General features: G+C 42.7%; 1 protein-coding gene across 1 annotated transcript in view; it reads right to left on the reverse strand.

Moving 5' to 3' along the window:
• Positions 1–14,817, reverse strand: part of LOC126095544 (myrosinase 1-like) — a 182,795-nt gene that overhangs the window by 75,988 nt on the left and 91,990 nt on the right. Inside the window, exons 7-8 of the mRNA XM_049910323.1 lie at positions 14,607–14,754; positions 878–1,008 (exon numbers count right to left, since the gene is read on the reverse strand). Coding sequence (XP_049766280.1) covers positions 878–1,008; positions 14,607–14,754 — 279 coding nt within the window. The remainder of the gene's footprint in view (positions 1–877; positions 1,009–14,606; positions 14,755–14,817) is intronic.

Consider the following 14,817-nt stretch of genomic DNA (forward strand, 5'->3'; position numbering starts at 1 on the left):
TAAAGATGGACATTCTCAGAAATTTCTCTTCCAATTTAATGTTTATCTTTCACGTCCATAGCAGTCTTGTAGTGAGGAATGCTTTCTTTTGCTGCACAAGCCTGCTTGTTGTGCCCTGCTTACATCATCATGCCTTGTTTTGTGTCCAAGGTAGCATATTTCTTTCATGGTCCCATTTCTGATGTGAAATTTATCACTAATCTCATTTCCACTACTACTCGACACTTTTGTCTTTGTTCGGTTTACCTTCATTCCACATTTTGAAGTCAGTAGACTCTTCATTCCATTCAACAGGTCATATAAACATTCTTCACTGTTACTGAGGATGGCAACATGACCAGTAAATCTTGTCATTGATATCCCTTCACCCTGAATCTTAATCCCTCTCTTGTATCTCTCTCTTATTTCCACAATTGCTTCTTTTCTGTACGGGTTGAATAGTAGAGGAGAAAATCTATATCCTTGTCTTATACCCTTTTTAATTTGAGCACTTCTGACTTGATCTTCCATTCTTATTGTTAGCCCTTAGTCCTTGTATATATATATATATTATACTTTTCCCTGCAGCTTATAACTGTTTTTCCACAAATTCCAGATATCTTTCATCGCTTTAATTTGCCAAAAACTTTATCTAGGTCAACAAATCCTATGATAGTGTCTTGGTTTTTCTTTATTGTTGCCTCAAAGTGCAATGTCAGAGTAGCTGCTCTGGTGCCTTTACATTTCCTAAAGACAAACTTATTGATTGGCATCTAAGAGATCCTGAATTTTCTTTTCTCACATTCTGTATACTGCAACTGCACTAGTGTTTCTTATAATTTCAGCAGCAGAAGAGGTATAGTAGTAGGAGGACATAGTTCATGTAATGCATTCAAACCTGAAGCCATTTGGCTGCAGCAGTTGGCCACTGTGGGTTGAGGTCCATGCTGGCTCCAGCATCCCCTGCAGATTCATTGGACCTCCCCAGTGATGATGTGTATTCATTTACACCTATGAAGTCTGCAGAGCCTATAGGAACAAAAATATCAGGTACTGAAGACATGAAAAAGGACAAGTTGGTTTATTCACTGAACTGGAATGATAAAAGCAAGAACAGTATTTTCAGCAAGTCTAAGAAGTATACACCCAAATTCAAAATGTTTGTGTATCTTTGTGGCAGAAGTCTAAACCATAACAAGTGGACAAATTACTTTTTGTAAAAACTAAATGCTCCCCCACCCCATCTATCTTCATCACCCCTGTCCTATCCCTTTTATACCGATAACCTTTGCCCATCCTAGCTCTCTTTCTCTCCCCCCCCCCCTCCCCCTCCCCCTCCCCCTCCCCCTCCCCCTACCTCCTGTTTTTTTCTTGCCTACCTCATGATTATTTTTAACTAGGCATAGGCTGAAACTTACCAATATTTCTGTAAGTATAATGAAGTGATTATATACACCATTTTACACACAATACCCTTTTATTTAGTTGCAACATAACAAACAAAGTGTATACCTCTAAATAAATACATTGTCTGAAAGACATTTTCATTGCATGAGCAATGTGACCACTCTCACACCTATCAGAATAACTGAGAGAAATTACTAAAAATACGTAAATGAGAGGGCTGATTTCAAGGCTAATTTTTACTCTCTGTAGTGTTCCCCTTGACTCAAATGTCATAGACGTGAGTCATGTGTGATTCCAGTGGAACAGTTGTGCACAGCAATTGTAGTATACTGCAAAAAGGGAAAAGGTATTCAACAATCAACTGCAAATCCAATCTGTATTTTTATTGCAGATCTACATTTCAGCTACTGAATAGCTGTCTTCAATGTTAGAAAATACAATAAATATACAAGAATCAGTACTTAAAAGGTGTAAATTAAAACCACATTGTACAACAGGTGTGATAAAGTTAGGTAACATACCATTTAAACAGAGGCATATAGACTCACCAAGGTTGTGACTTTAATTACTGCATTAACTAAAATGGGTTGGGTGCAATTTATGTAAAAAAGTTGACAAGCAAGGTAACAGCAAAAAATTAGAAGACAAACAACAACCACCATAGTATTAAATTTTGTTTTCACTTGTTGAACTGGCAAATGCAAGTTTACTTGGTTTTTAGTTCTCTAATTTTAATATCAACTTTATAAAAAAAACTGTACTGGTACTGGTAACTTTGAGCTGATGTTAGTAATGTAGAGGGCATTGCTCTAACCATATGACATATCCTGTGGCTGCTTGTACTGCTCTGGAAACAACAGCCCCAGTTAGAATCTGGCAATGTATATCTTAAAGCCATATAATAACCTTTGTTGTCACAAGCTCGATGAGTATATGATTTGACTTAAAAAGTACGTTACCTAACTTTGTCACTACTATTGCACAGAGTGGTTTTTATTTACAACTTTTAAGTTCTGATTTTTTATATTTTCATGTAGTTTTTAGAAGATAGCTATTCAATAGCTGAAATCTTGATCTGCAAGAAAAATACAATTTTAATTAGTGACTGATTGCTAAATTCCTTCCCATTTTTAACATATTTGAGTGTTTAAAACCACCTTCAATGTGTGAAAAATTGGTGCAGAACTCCTTAGAATTTGCAGGCCACTCTAGACCTGATGCTTCTGGGGCTTGAGCTGGATTTAAGTGGGGGCCACCTCCAGGGTGATTTCTGGATCTGCAAGGGGTCCTGATTTTGGAACCTGTGTGCCTGTACACCATGGGCCTGACTGTTTGAGGAAGTATCCAACTGTTCTGCACGCAATCCTGTGGTTTACCAAGCGCCTGACATCAGTTGTTTGGGTTGTTTAGCTCTTCTAGAAATTTCTTGTACAATTTACGTATCTTTTTGAACAGTACTGTTCAAGTGTTTTCAGCAGTGGTACTTGGGCAACAGAGAGTTGCATTTGGCCAGCTACTGCAAATTGTTGTTTTAAGTATTCAGGTACAGGGAAATGAACAACCTATTAACTCTCTGAAATACTGAATTAAGTTATGTTTTAAAACTGAAGATTAATTCTTGCAGGTAAAGAGCATAAAAATGATATGGAATGGAAGTTCATCATTTTCTGGAACATGAACTAGGGATGCAGCTTATCAAAGGTGTTGCAGAAACACACTTGTGTAGACTTCACAAACCACGGTGAGGTGGACAGGCTAGCTTCACATGAAATTTGTGCTGCTGGGGCTGGAATATTGCTGAAGCAGAAAGGTGAAAGACTCCAATCCATCACAGTGGCAAGCTAAATTTCCTCATGTCAAAGCCCAACACTGAGCGGCCTAGGTCAACTATGTGAGCAAAAGTGGCATCCTGTCATAACAAAACCAGGCTGAGTAACCATTAATACTTGTCACTCAGACCCTAGCAGTATCATGTCTCCAAATGCTGATAATGCTGAGACGTATACAGCTAGACCTGATACTTCTGGGACTTTGGTGGAGTCACAAAAGGGAACACCACCAGGGTGACTGCTGGATATCTTCAAGGGGTCCTGGGCTTTGGCTCATGTGCCTGCATGCCAAAGGCCTGACTATGGAAGCAGCCAGCTAATCTACTGTGGTTTACCAGGTGCCTGCCATCGGTCTTGCATCTGCAATGTCACTTATCAACTGCACCTTCCGCCGACCACTGGCGACAACATCGATGTACTGTGGAGACCTCACGCCTGACGTGTTGAGCAATTCGGCGGTACGTCCACCCGGCCTCCTGCATGCCCACTATACACCCTCGCTCAAAGTCCGTCAACTGCACATACGGTTCACGTCCACGCTGTCGCGGCATGCTACCAGTGTTAAAGACTGCGATGGAGCTCCGTATGCCACGGCAAACTGGCTGACACTGACGGCGGCGGTGCACAAATGCTGCGCAGCTAGCGCCATTCGACGGCCAACACCGCGGTTCCTGGTGTGTCCGCTGTGCCGTGCGTGTGATCATTGCTTGTACAGCCCTCTCGCAGTGTCCGGAGCAAGTATGGTGGGTCTGACACACCGGTGTCAATGTGTTCTTTTTTCCATTTCCAGGAGTGTATATGGCCAGAAACAAGCTATCACCAATTGAAAGACTCAGATCTAAAATATGGAATGATGATGAATCAGTGCTAAATTTCACAAGAAATTCATTGGAAATATGGAAGCAAGTACAGAAAGTTAGTACAAAGCCCTTCAAATCTCAGGAACGGATGGGACAATGGAATGCAAAGCTATCTAAGTACTGATTAGAATAGTGGGTAATGTTAACTAACCCTTACACCCTGAAGGTAAAGATAAACAAATTCTTCACACATTATCAGGGTCCATATCAAGTAACTAATTCTGTCAGAAACAGCAAAGGACTTGGAAGAGCAGTTGAACGGAATGGACAGTGTCTTGAAAGAAGGGTATAAGATGAACATCAACAAAAGCAAAACAAGGATAATGGAATGCAGTCGAATTAAGTCGGGTGATGCTGAGGGAATTAGATTACGAAATGAGACACTTAAATAGTTTTGCTATTTGGGGAGCAAAATAACTGATGATGGTCAAAGTAGAGAGAATATAAAATGTAGACTGGCAATGGCAAGGAAAGCATTTCTGAAGAAGAGAAATTTGTTAACATCTAGTATTGATTTAAGTGTTAGGAAGTCGTTTCTGAAAGTATTTGTATGGAGTGTAGCCATGTATGGAAGTGAAACGTGGACAATAAATAGTTTAGATAAGAAGAGAATAGAAGCTTTCGAAATGTGGTGCTACAGAAGAATGCTGAAGATTAGATGGGTAGATCACATAAATAATGAGGAGGTATTGAATAGAATTGGGGAGAAGAGGAGTTTGTGGCACAACTTGACTAGAAGAAGGGATCGGTTGGTAGGACATGTTCTGAGGCCTCAAGGGATCACCAATTTAGTACTGGAGGGCAGAATGGAGGTAAAAATCGTAGAGGGAGACCAAGAGATGAATACACTAAGCAGATTCAGAAGGATGTAGGCTGCAGTAGGTACTGGGAGATGAAGAAGCTTGCACAGGATAGAGTAGCATGGAGAGCTGCATCAAACCAGTCTCAGGAATGAAGACCACCACAACAACAACATAAAGTAACTGAAATGACCTCATCAGTGAATATAGAACTACAACTACCTGGTACGACAGTCATATATATTGGGTGTATCTGTCCCTTTCAGTGTACTCTGGACTCTTTACTGCCATTACTGGCACCTGTCCCAAGAAAGTGGAGAGGAGGTAGGAAGAGGAGGGCAACACAGCAAGCAGAACAGACTGCACTTGCACCCATCCAAGCTATGCACAGATTACCATACATTTAAGACCTAGGATTAGGGGAATGTAAAAAGGATGGATATAATGAGTTTTTGGGTTTTTTTATTACATGATTTGTTTTATGAAGGGTTTTGTTTTTATTTATATGTATATGTATTTTGTGTGAGGATCTATCAAAGTGCTGGAGCATGGGTGTATGAGAAGTATGTGATGTATGAATGATGAAGGAGTTTTATCTTATTTGTGTGTATTTTGCTTGAGATATTAATTTGGGGCTTGCAGTGTGAAAGTAAATGACATTCATGTTAACCATAAATTTGGGGGTGATCCTTTTGGTTGTGCATTTGTGTTCTCACTGTGGTAATTTGAGATTTCTTTTTTTAACTTCACAATGAACAGCAGATGTTACCTACATGTTACAGTTATGAACAACTTAATATATGATGATCATATGACCTACATAATAAAATCAAGATTTAGGCTTGGTTTTAACTAGTTATGAGTTCTCTCTTTCTGGCACAACAAATTTTTATTCGTGGTGCAATCCATTAGTTTTACTGCTTACTTTCTTCTGACAAGATATTACAAGAAAAACTTGTAATATTTTTATACAGCCAGACGGAACATCACGCAAAATTTCTGTAGCATGGGGAGGGTTATTTGTGATACTGTGTGGTGAAGTCACGATCAGACACATACTGGACGATCCTTGCCATTGACAAATCTCTAAATCTGCTGGAAACCCCAAATTCCAACTTGTGAGGGTGGCACCTACTCGAGATACTGTCAGATACAATTCCTTTCGTACCTACCTGCAAGTACAGTCATGGCTGAGTGGCGAAAACATTCCATCAGTTCTTGACTGGACGCTAACAAGAGGAGCAGTAATTCCTATAACTACAATGAAAACTGCAGCTTCAGGCTGTTTGCTGAAAATAAACAAAAGAGTGTAGCACAGTGAACTACAGCTGTAGGAAAGCAGGACTCCTGTATTCAGTCACGGGCAAATACTTTATGGGTATCTATCTGAGAATTCAGGCTTTGCGGAACGAAGAAAATATTGATACGGATTAGCCTAACAGATACACTATGTGATCAAAAGTATCCGGACACCTGGCTGAAAATGACTTAAGTTCATGGCGCCCTCCATCAGTAATGCTGGAATTCAGTATGAAGTTTGCCCACCCTTAGCCTTGATGACAGCTTCCACTCTCGCAGGCATATGTTCAATCACGTGCTGGAGGGTTTCTTGGGGAATGGCAGCCCATTCTTCACAGAGTGCTGCACTAAGGAGAGGTATCGATGTCTGTCGGTGAGGCCTGGCACAGCACGAATCGGCGTTCCAAAAAACATCCCAAAGGTGTTCTATAGAAGTCTGGTCAGAACTGTGCAGGCCAGTCCATTACAGGAATTTTACTGTCATGTAACCACTTCACCACAGGCCATGCATTATGAACAGGTGCCTGATAGTGTTGAAAGATACGATCGCCATCCCCGAATTGCTCTTTAGGAGTTGGAAGCAAGAAGGTGCTTAAAACATCAATGTAGGCCTGTGCTGTGATAGTGCCACGTAAAACAACAAGAGATGCAAGCCCTCTCCATGAAAAATACGAGCACACCATAACACCACCACCTCCGAATTTTACTGTTGGTACTGCACACGCTGGCAGAGGACGTTCACCGGTCATTCGCCATACCCTCACCCTCCCACCGGATCGCCACATTGTGTTCCGTGAACGTCACTCCACACAACATTTCTCCACTGTTCAATCGTCCAGTGTTAACACTCTTAACACCAAGCGAGGCGTCGTTTGGCATTCACCAACGTGATGTGTGGCTTATGAGCAGCCGCTAGACCATGAAATCCAAGTTTTCTCACCTCCTGCCTTACTGTCATAGTACTTGCAACGGATCCCGATGCAGTTTGGAATTCCTGTGTGATGGTCTGGATAGACAGCTGCATATTACACATTACAACCCTCTTCAACTGTCGGTGGTCTCTGTCAGTCAAAAGACGAGGTCAGCCTGTATACTTTTGTGCTGTACATGTCCCTTCACGTTTCCACTTCACCATCACATCGGAAACAGTGGACCTAGGAATGATTAGGAGTGTGGAAATTTCGCGTACAGACATATGACAGAAGTGACACCCAATCAGCTGACCACATTCGAAGTCCGTGAGTTCCGCGGAGTGCCCCATTCTGTTCTCTCACAATGTCTAATGACTACTGAGGTCGCTGATATGGAGTGCCTGGCAGTAGATGGCAGCACAATGCACCTAATATGAAAAACGTATGTTTTGGGGTATATTATCACAGAGGAGGAAGAACCTGATGCCCAATTTGACTTGGCGTATGGGCCAAATAGATAAAGGTGTGAAGCTTATATCCGTGTCGATAACCGCCGGGTCAGCGCAGCAGATTGCTAACTTAAGTGACCTGGAAATTTTCTCCGCTCAGAAAGTGGGTGTGGTGTTGTCCTTATCTTCGTATCGTCATTGCTGGTACGAAAATCGCCTACCTGGGGTCACAGGGCAAGTCATAAGCCTGTGTATCTTAGTACAAGGGTACAACTCGCACCTAATGGACGTTCTGAATTATCGAACTATGCTGTCATATTGTCTTTCCACTGTTGAGATGGCTGTATGGGCGCCTACCGAAAGCCAGCAAATTAAAAAAAAGTTGTGGACATTTTTTGTGTGGTGCCAAATATATGTTTAGATGGTAAGAAAATACAGTTTATTAGTGGGCGGGAGGTGTTCCTGCAGTTGTTTGATATTTGAAAGCACCTTCCATGAGGAATCTGGATTTCTTGTCATTCTTAGCAGAAATCAGCAGTCCCTTAATTGTAGGGGAGGGTGGTGAGGTACTTAATGTGCATTAAACATTCTTCCAAAAAAGTTGTACAGTTAAAATTACAATGCTAAAACCTGTCCTTTTTGCACTTTTTCTTTGACGATTTCCAACTTTTGCCGTTCATTCTGTGTGATAAAAGGACATTTGACCAGAACAAATTTTAGAAAATTTTACGATCTGCAAGATAGTTCTGAGTACCTTTTATTGTGGGACGAAAAGAAAAAATGTTTTGAGAAAAAACTGAAGAAAGTGTCAAAATATTATGATTTTTTGGCTCCATAGTTAGCACAGGGCTCTCGAGGTCGCTACACACCACTACAGGATTCTACCCTACATACCACATACACAGTACATGACGTACTAAAAGTTCATAAAATTCGTTCCTTTTGTAACGTCCAACGAATGTGACGACTGGGCTACTACCACGTGATTGAAATTAAAGTGCAGCTACACTATGAGATCCAGTGTGGGCTGTAATCATCCCATGGTATTAAAACTTGGTAGATATGGTGATATAGAACCGCTTTATGCTGGAAAACAAATTAGTTCCAGTTGTGGCACCATGTGTAAATTTGGTGCTGCACACTGTATGACGGTTTTTAGCATCCACGCTGTCATTTGACAAGCCATAATGTGACTGAACAGTGTGGCTATCGAGAAAAAGAGACCGAGCACTGTTAGTAAAACCACTTTATGTGAACGACAGCACAGCAATAACAGTGCTGCATTAAGAGAGTGTCGCTTGCTGAGAGGCCCGATGTCATTAAGAGGTGTAAAGAAGATAATGAAATCCGAAAACGCGGGCGAGCTTGGTGAGGCACCTGGGAAAGGAAGGCATCCGATACTGGTGGAAGTTATTGACGAGGTGGTTGTTTGTGTGACTGACCATGCAGCATTTGCGCCGGGTAGTGCTAGAGTTGTGCAGTGTCAGGAAAATTTTCCAGTCCGTGGTCAACAGAACATAGTTTTGCGGTTTATTTTACACTGTTACACGTACAGGATCCAGACGGTGCAGCAACTGAAACCTTATAAACCGCAGAAATGTTCCGAATTTGCTCTTCGGTTTCTGACACGAACGGAAGTTGATGACATGTGGCCGGGCAATATTCTTTGGAGTGAGGAGGCACATTTTACACTACAGGGTGCAGTGAATGCACGGAATTTGGGGTACTGGTAAACCGCGTATTGTGGATGTTCTGGTAAATTCTTCTTTGAAGAGAATACTCTCAGAGGGCCTGACGGGTGTATTGTGACCTCAGCACATTATCGAGACAACCTCGTACAGCACTTGACTGCTTGCTTTGGAAGAGCACACCTGTATGGAAACCACTGTTTTCATGCAAGATGGGGCAACACCTCAACACCTCATGCTGCTCGCCCAGCAGATGATCTGCTTGAGCAGTAGAAGGTTTGCTTATCCAACCTTCCACGAACGTGTTATCTCCAGAAGTTTTCCAGATGCACGGCCTGCAAGATCACCTGATCAGAATCCATGTGACTTTTGGCTTTGGGGATATCTAACAGAACAAGTTCATCTGAGATACGTTTGGTCTCTACCTGATCTGAGGACCAGTATACAGGAACACATTGTTTAGATTCCATCAGAACTGCTGCGAGCAATTGTTGATCACGTTTCACAGATGCGGCATGTCGCCAGTGCTCATGCTGAAAAAATTTGTGTCAACGGCGGTTAATAGTAAAATGAGCATTATGCATGTCTCACTTGTTTCACCTTTTCTGCCCACGTCCAGTTCCTAAATCCATTACATATGGAAACATTTCTCTAGGTTTTTCTTGCATTCACAGCACCAGCATGTTATGGTCTTAGGTGGAGATTTCAATTTACCAGATATAGACTGGGACACTCAGATGTTTAGGACGGGTGGTAGGGACAGAGCATCGAGTGACATTATACTGAGTGCACTATCCGAAAATTACCTCGAGCAATTAAACAGAGAACCGACTCGTGGAGATAACATCTTGGACCTACTGGTAACAAACAGACCCGAACTTTTCGACTCTGTAAGTGCAGAACAGGGAATCAGTGATCATAAGGCCGTTGCAGCATCCCTGAATATGGAAGTTAATAGGAATATAAAAAAAGGGAGGAAGGTTTATCTGTTTAGCAAGAGTAATAGAAGGCAGATTTCAGACTACCTAACAGATCAAAACGAAAATTTCTGTTCCGACACTGACAATGTTGAGTGTTTATGGAAAAAGTTCAAGGCAATCGTAAAATGCGTTTTAGACAGATACGTGCCGAGTAAAACTGTGAGGGACGGGAAAAACCCACCGTGGTACAACAACAAAGTTAGGAAACTACTGCGAAAGCAAAGAGAGCTTCACTCCAAGTTTAAACGCAGCCAAAACCTCTCATACAAACAGAAGCTAAACGATGTCAAAGTTAGCGTAAGGAGGGCTATGCGTGAAGCGTTCAGTGAATTCGAAAGTAAAATACTAGGTACCGACTTGATAGAAAATCCTAGGAAGTTCTGGTCTTACGTTAAATCAGTAAGTGGCTCGAAACATCATGTCCAGACACTCCGGGATGATGATGGCATTGAAACAGAGGATGACAAGCGTAAAGCTGAAACACTAAACACCTTTTTCCAAAGCTGTTTCACAGAGGAAGACCGCACTGCAGTTCCTTCTCTAAATCCTCGCACCAACGAAAAAATGGCTGACATCGAAATAAGTGTCCAAGGAATAGAAAAGCAATTGGAATCACTCAACAGAGGAAAGTCCACTGGACCTGACGGGATACCAATTCGATTCTACACAGAGTACGCGAAAGAACTTGCCCCCCTTCTAACAGCCGTGTACCGCAAGTCTCTAGAGGAACGGAAGGTTCCAAATGATTGGAAAAGAGCACAGGTAGTCCCAGTCTTCAAGAAGGGTCGTCGAGCAGATGCGCAAAACTATAGACCTATATCTCTGACGTCGATCTGTTGTAGAATTTTAGAACATGTGTTTTGCTCGAGTATCATGTCGTTTTTGGAAACTCAGAATCTACTATGTAGGAATCAACATGGATTCCGGAAACAGCGATCGTGTGAAACCCAACTCGCTTTATTTGTTCATGAGACCCAGAAAATATTAGATACAGGCTCCCAGGTAGATGCTATTTTTCTTGACTTCCGGAAGGCGTTCGATACAGTTCCGCACTGTCGCCTGATAAAGTAAGAGCCTACGGAATATCAGACCAGCTGTGTGGCTGGATTGAAGAGTTTTTAGCAAACAGAACACAGCATGTTGTTATCAACGGAGAGACGTCTACAGACATTAAAGTAACCTCTGGCGTGCCACAGGGGAGTGTTATGGGACCGTTGCTTTTCACAATATATATAAATGACCTAGTAGATAGTGTCGGAAGTTCCATGCGGCTTTTCGCGGATGATGCTGTAGTATACAGAGAAGTTGCAGCATTAGAAAATTGTAGCGAAATGCAGGAGGATCTGCAGCGGATAGGCACTTGGTGCAGGGAGTGGCAACTGACCCTTAACATAGACAAATGTAATGTATTGCGAATACATAGAAAGAAGGATCCTTTATTGTATGATTATATGATAGCGGAACAAACACTGGTAGCAGTTACTTCTGTAAAATATCTGGGAGTATGCGTGCGGAACGATTTGAAGTGGAATGATCATATAAAATTAATTGTTGGTAAGGCGGGTACCAGGTTGAGATTCATTGGGAGAGTCCTTAGAAAATGTAGTCCATCAACAAAGGAGGTGGCTTCCAAAACGCTCGTTCGACCTATACTTGAGTATTGCGCATCAGTGTGGGATCCGTACCAGATCGAGTTGACGGAGGAGATAGAGAAGATCCAAAGAAGAGCGGCATGTTTCGTCACAGGGTTATTTGGTAACCGTGATAGCGTTACGGAGATGTTTAACAAACTCAAGTGGCAGACTCTGCAAGAGAGGCGCTCTGCATCGCGGTGTAGCTTGCTCGCCAGGTTTCGAGAGGGTGCGTTTCTGGATGAGGTATCGAATATATTGCTTCCCCCTACTTATACCTCCCGAGGAGATCACGAATGTAAAATTAGAGAGATTAGAGCGCGCACAGAGGCTTTCAGACAGTCGTTCTTCCCGCGAACCATACGCGACTGGAACAGGAAAGGGAGATAATGACAGTGGCACGTAAAGTGCCCTCCGCCACACACCGTTGGGTGGCTTGCGGAGTATAAATGTAGATGTAGATATGCACCTGGTGGCCAACATTGTAACTAATTTTTTTCCAGGGTAAATCGATTCGTGATCGTTAACACATTAGAATGCATACGTAGTTTCGCTGCCATACGATAATTACAGCCCACACCGGACCTCTGTGAACAGCTGCACTTTAATTGCAACCTCCGGGTAGAACCAGCGACGTGGGAGGCGTGATACCAGGGAAGATTTTTCTGTTTAGCAAAAGTGACAAAAAGATTTCAGAGTACCTGACGGCTCAACACAAAAGTTTTGTCCCAAGTACAGATAGTGTTGAGGATCAGTGGACAAAGTTCAAAACCGTCGTACATTATGCGTTAGATGAGTATGTGCCAAGCAAGATCGTAAGAGATGGAAAAGAGCCACCGTGGTACAACAACCGAGTTAGAAAGCTGCTGCGGAAGCAAAGGGAACTTCACAGCAAACATAAACATAGCCAAAGCCTTGCAGACAAACAAAAATTACGCGAAGCGAAATGTAGTGTGAGGAGGGCTATGCGAGAGGCGTTCAATGAATTCGAAAGTAAAGTTCTATGTACTGACTTGGCAGAAAATCCTAAGAAATTTTGGTCTTATGTCAAAGCGATAGGTGGATCAAAACAAAATGTCCAGACACTCTGTGACCAAAATGGTACTGAAACAGAGGATGACAGACTAAAGGCCGAAATACTAAATGTCTTTTTCCAAAATTGTTTCACAGAGGAAGATTGCACTGTAGTTCCTTCTCTAGATTGTCGCACAGATGACAAAATGGTAGATATCGAAATAGACGACAGAGGGATAGAGAAACAATTAAAATCGCTCAAAAGAGGAAAGGCCTCTGGACCTGATGGGATACCAGTTCAATTTTACACAGAGTACGCGAATGAACTTGCCCCTCTTCTTGCAGCGGTGTACCGTAGGTCTCTAGAAGAGTGTAGCGTTCCAAAGGATTGGAAAAGGGCACGGGTCATCCCCGTTTTCAAGAAGGGACGTCGAGCAGATGTGCAGAACTATAGACCTATATCTCTAACGTCGATCAGTTGTAGAATTTTGGAACACGTATTGTGTTCGAGTATAATGACTTTTCTGGAGACTAGAAATCTACTCTGTAGGAATCAGCATGGGTTTCGAAAAAGACGGTCATGTGAAACCCAGCTCGCGCTATTCGTCCACGAGACTCAGAGGGCCATAGACACGGGTTCCCAGGTAGATGCCGTGTTTCTTGACTTCCGCAAGGCGTTCGATACAGTTCCCCACAGTCGTTTAATGAACAAAGTAAGAGCAATGGACTATGAGACCAATTGTGTGATTGGATTGAGGAGTTCCTAGATAACAGGACGCAGCATGTCATTCTCAATGGAGAGAAGTCTTCCGAAGTAAGAGTGATTTCAGGTGTGCCGCAGGGGAGTGTCATAGGACCGTTGCTATTCACAATATACATAAATGACCTGGTGGATGACATCGGAAGTTCACTGAGGCTTTTTGCAGATGATGCTGTGGTGTATCGAGAGGTTGTAACAATGGAAAATTGTACTGAAATGCAGGAGGATCTGCAGCGAATTGACGCATGATGCAGGGAATGGCAATTGAATCTCAATGTAGACAAGTGTAATGTGCTGCGAATACACAGAAAGATAGATCCTTTATCATTTAGCTACAAAATAGCAGGTCAGCAACTGGAAGCAGTTAATACCATAAATTATCTGGGAGTACGCATTAGGAGTGATTTAAAATGGAATGATCATATAATGTTGATCGTCGGTAAAGCAGATGCCAGACTGAGATTCATTGGAAGAATCCTAAGGAAATGCAATCCGAAAACAAAGAAAGTAGGTTACAGTACGCTTGTTCGCCCACTGCTTGAATACTGCTCAGCAGTGTGGGATCCGTACCAGATAGGATTGATAGAAGATATAGAGAAGATCCAACGGAGAGCAGCGCGCTTCGTTACAGGATCATTTAGTAATCGCGAAAGCGTTACGGAGATGATAGATAAACTCCAGTGGAAGACTCTACAGGAGAGACGCTCAGTAGCTCGGTACGGGCTTTTGTCAAAGTTTCGAGAACATACCTTCACCGAAGAGTCAAGCAGTATATTGCTCCCTCCTACGTATATCTCGCGAAGAGACCATGAGGATAAAATCAGAGAGATTAGAGCCCACACAGAGGCATACCGACAATCCTTCTTTCCACGAACAATACGAGACTGGAATAGAAGAGAGAACCGATAGAGGTACTCAAGGTACCCTCCGCCACACACCGTCAGGTGGCTTGCGGAGTATGGATGTAGATGTAGAAGGGTACTGTGTACACTGCAATACCTGTGAGCATCTGGCGCTCGTGTTCGCTGAAGCTGGGCAGACGCGACCGCCTGCGACCCTCCATCCGACTGCGGCAGTCTATGCGCTCGCGCATCACGGGTGGGTAGTCGCCTTCCGCGCTATATACGGGGTGCGCGAACCAGCCCACCTGCCAACAGCCACAGCACCACACCCAGTTACAACAGTTTAGAAGCAAATGTTCCGATTCAAA

The sequence above is a fragment of the Schistocerca cancellata genome, chromosome 8 (assembly GCF_023864275.1).
Source record: "Schistocerca cancellata isolate TAMUIC-IGC-003103 chromosome 8, iqSchCanc2.1, whole genome shotgun sequence".
NCBI classification, from domain to species: domain Eukaryota; kingdom Metazoa; phylum Arthropoda; class Insecta; order Orthoptera; family Acrididae; genus Schistocerca; species Schistocerca cancellata.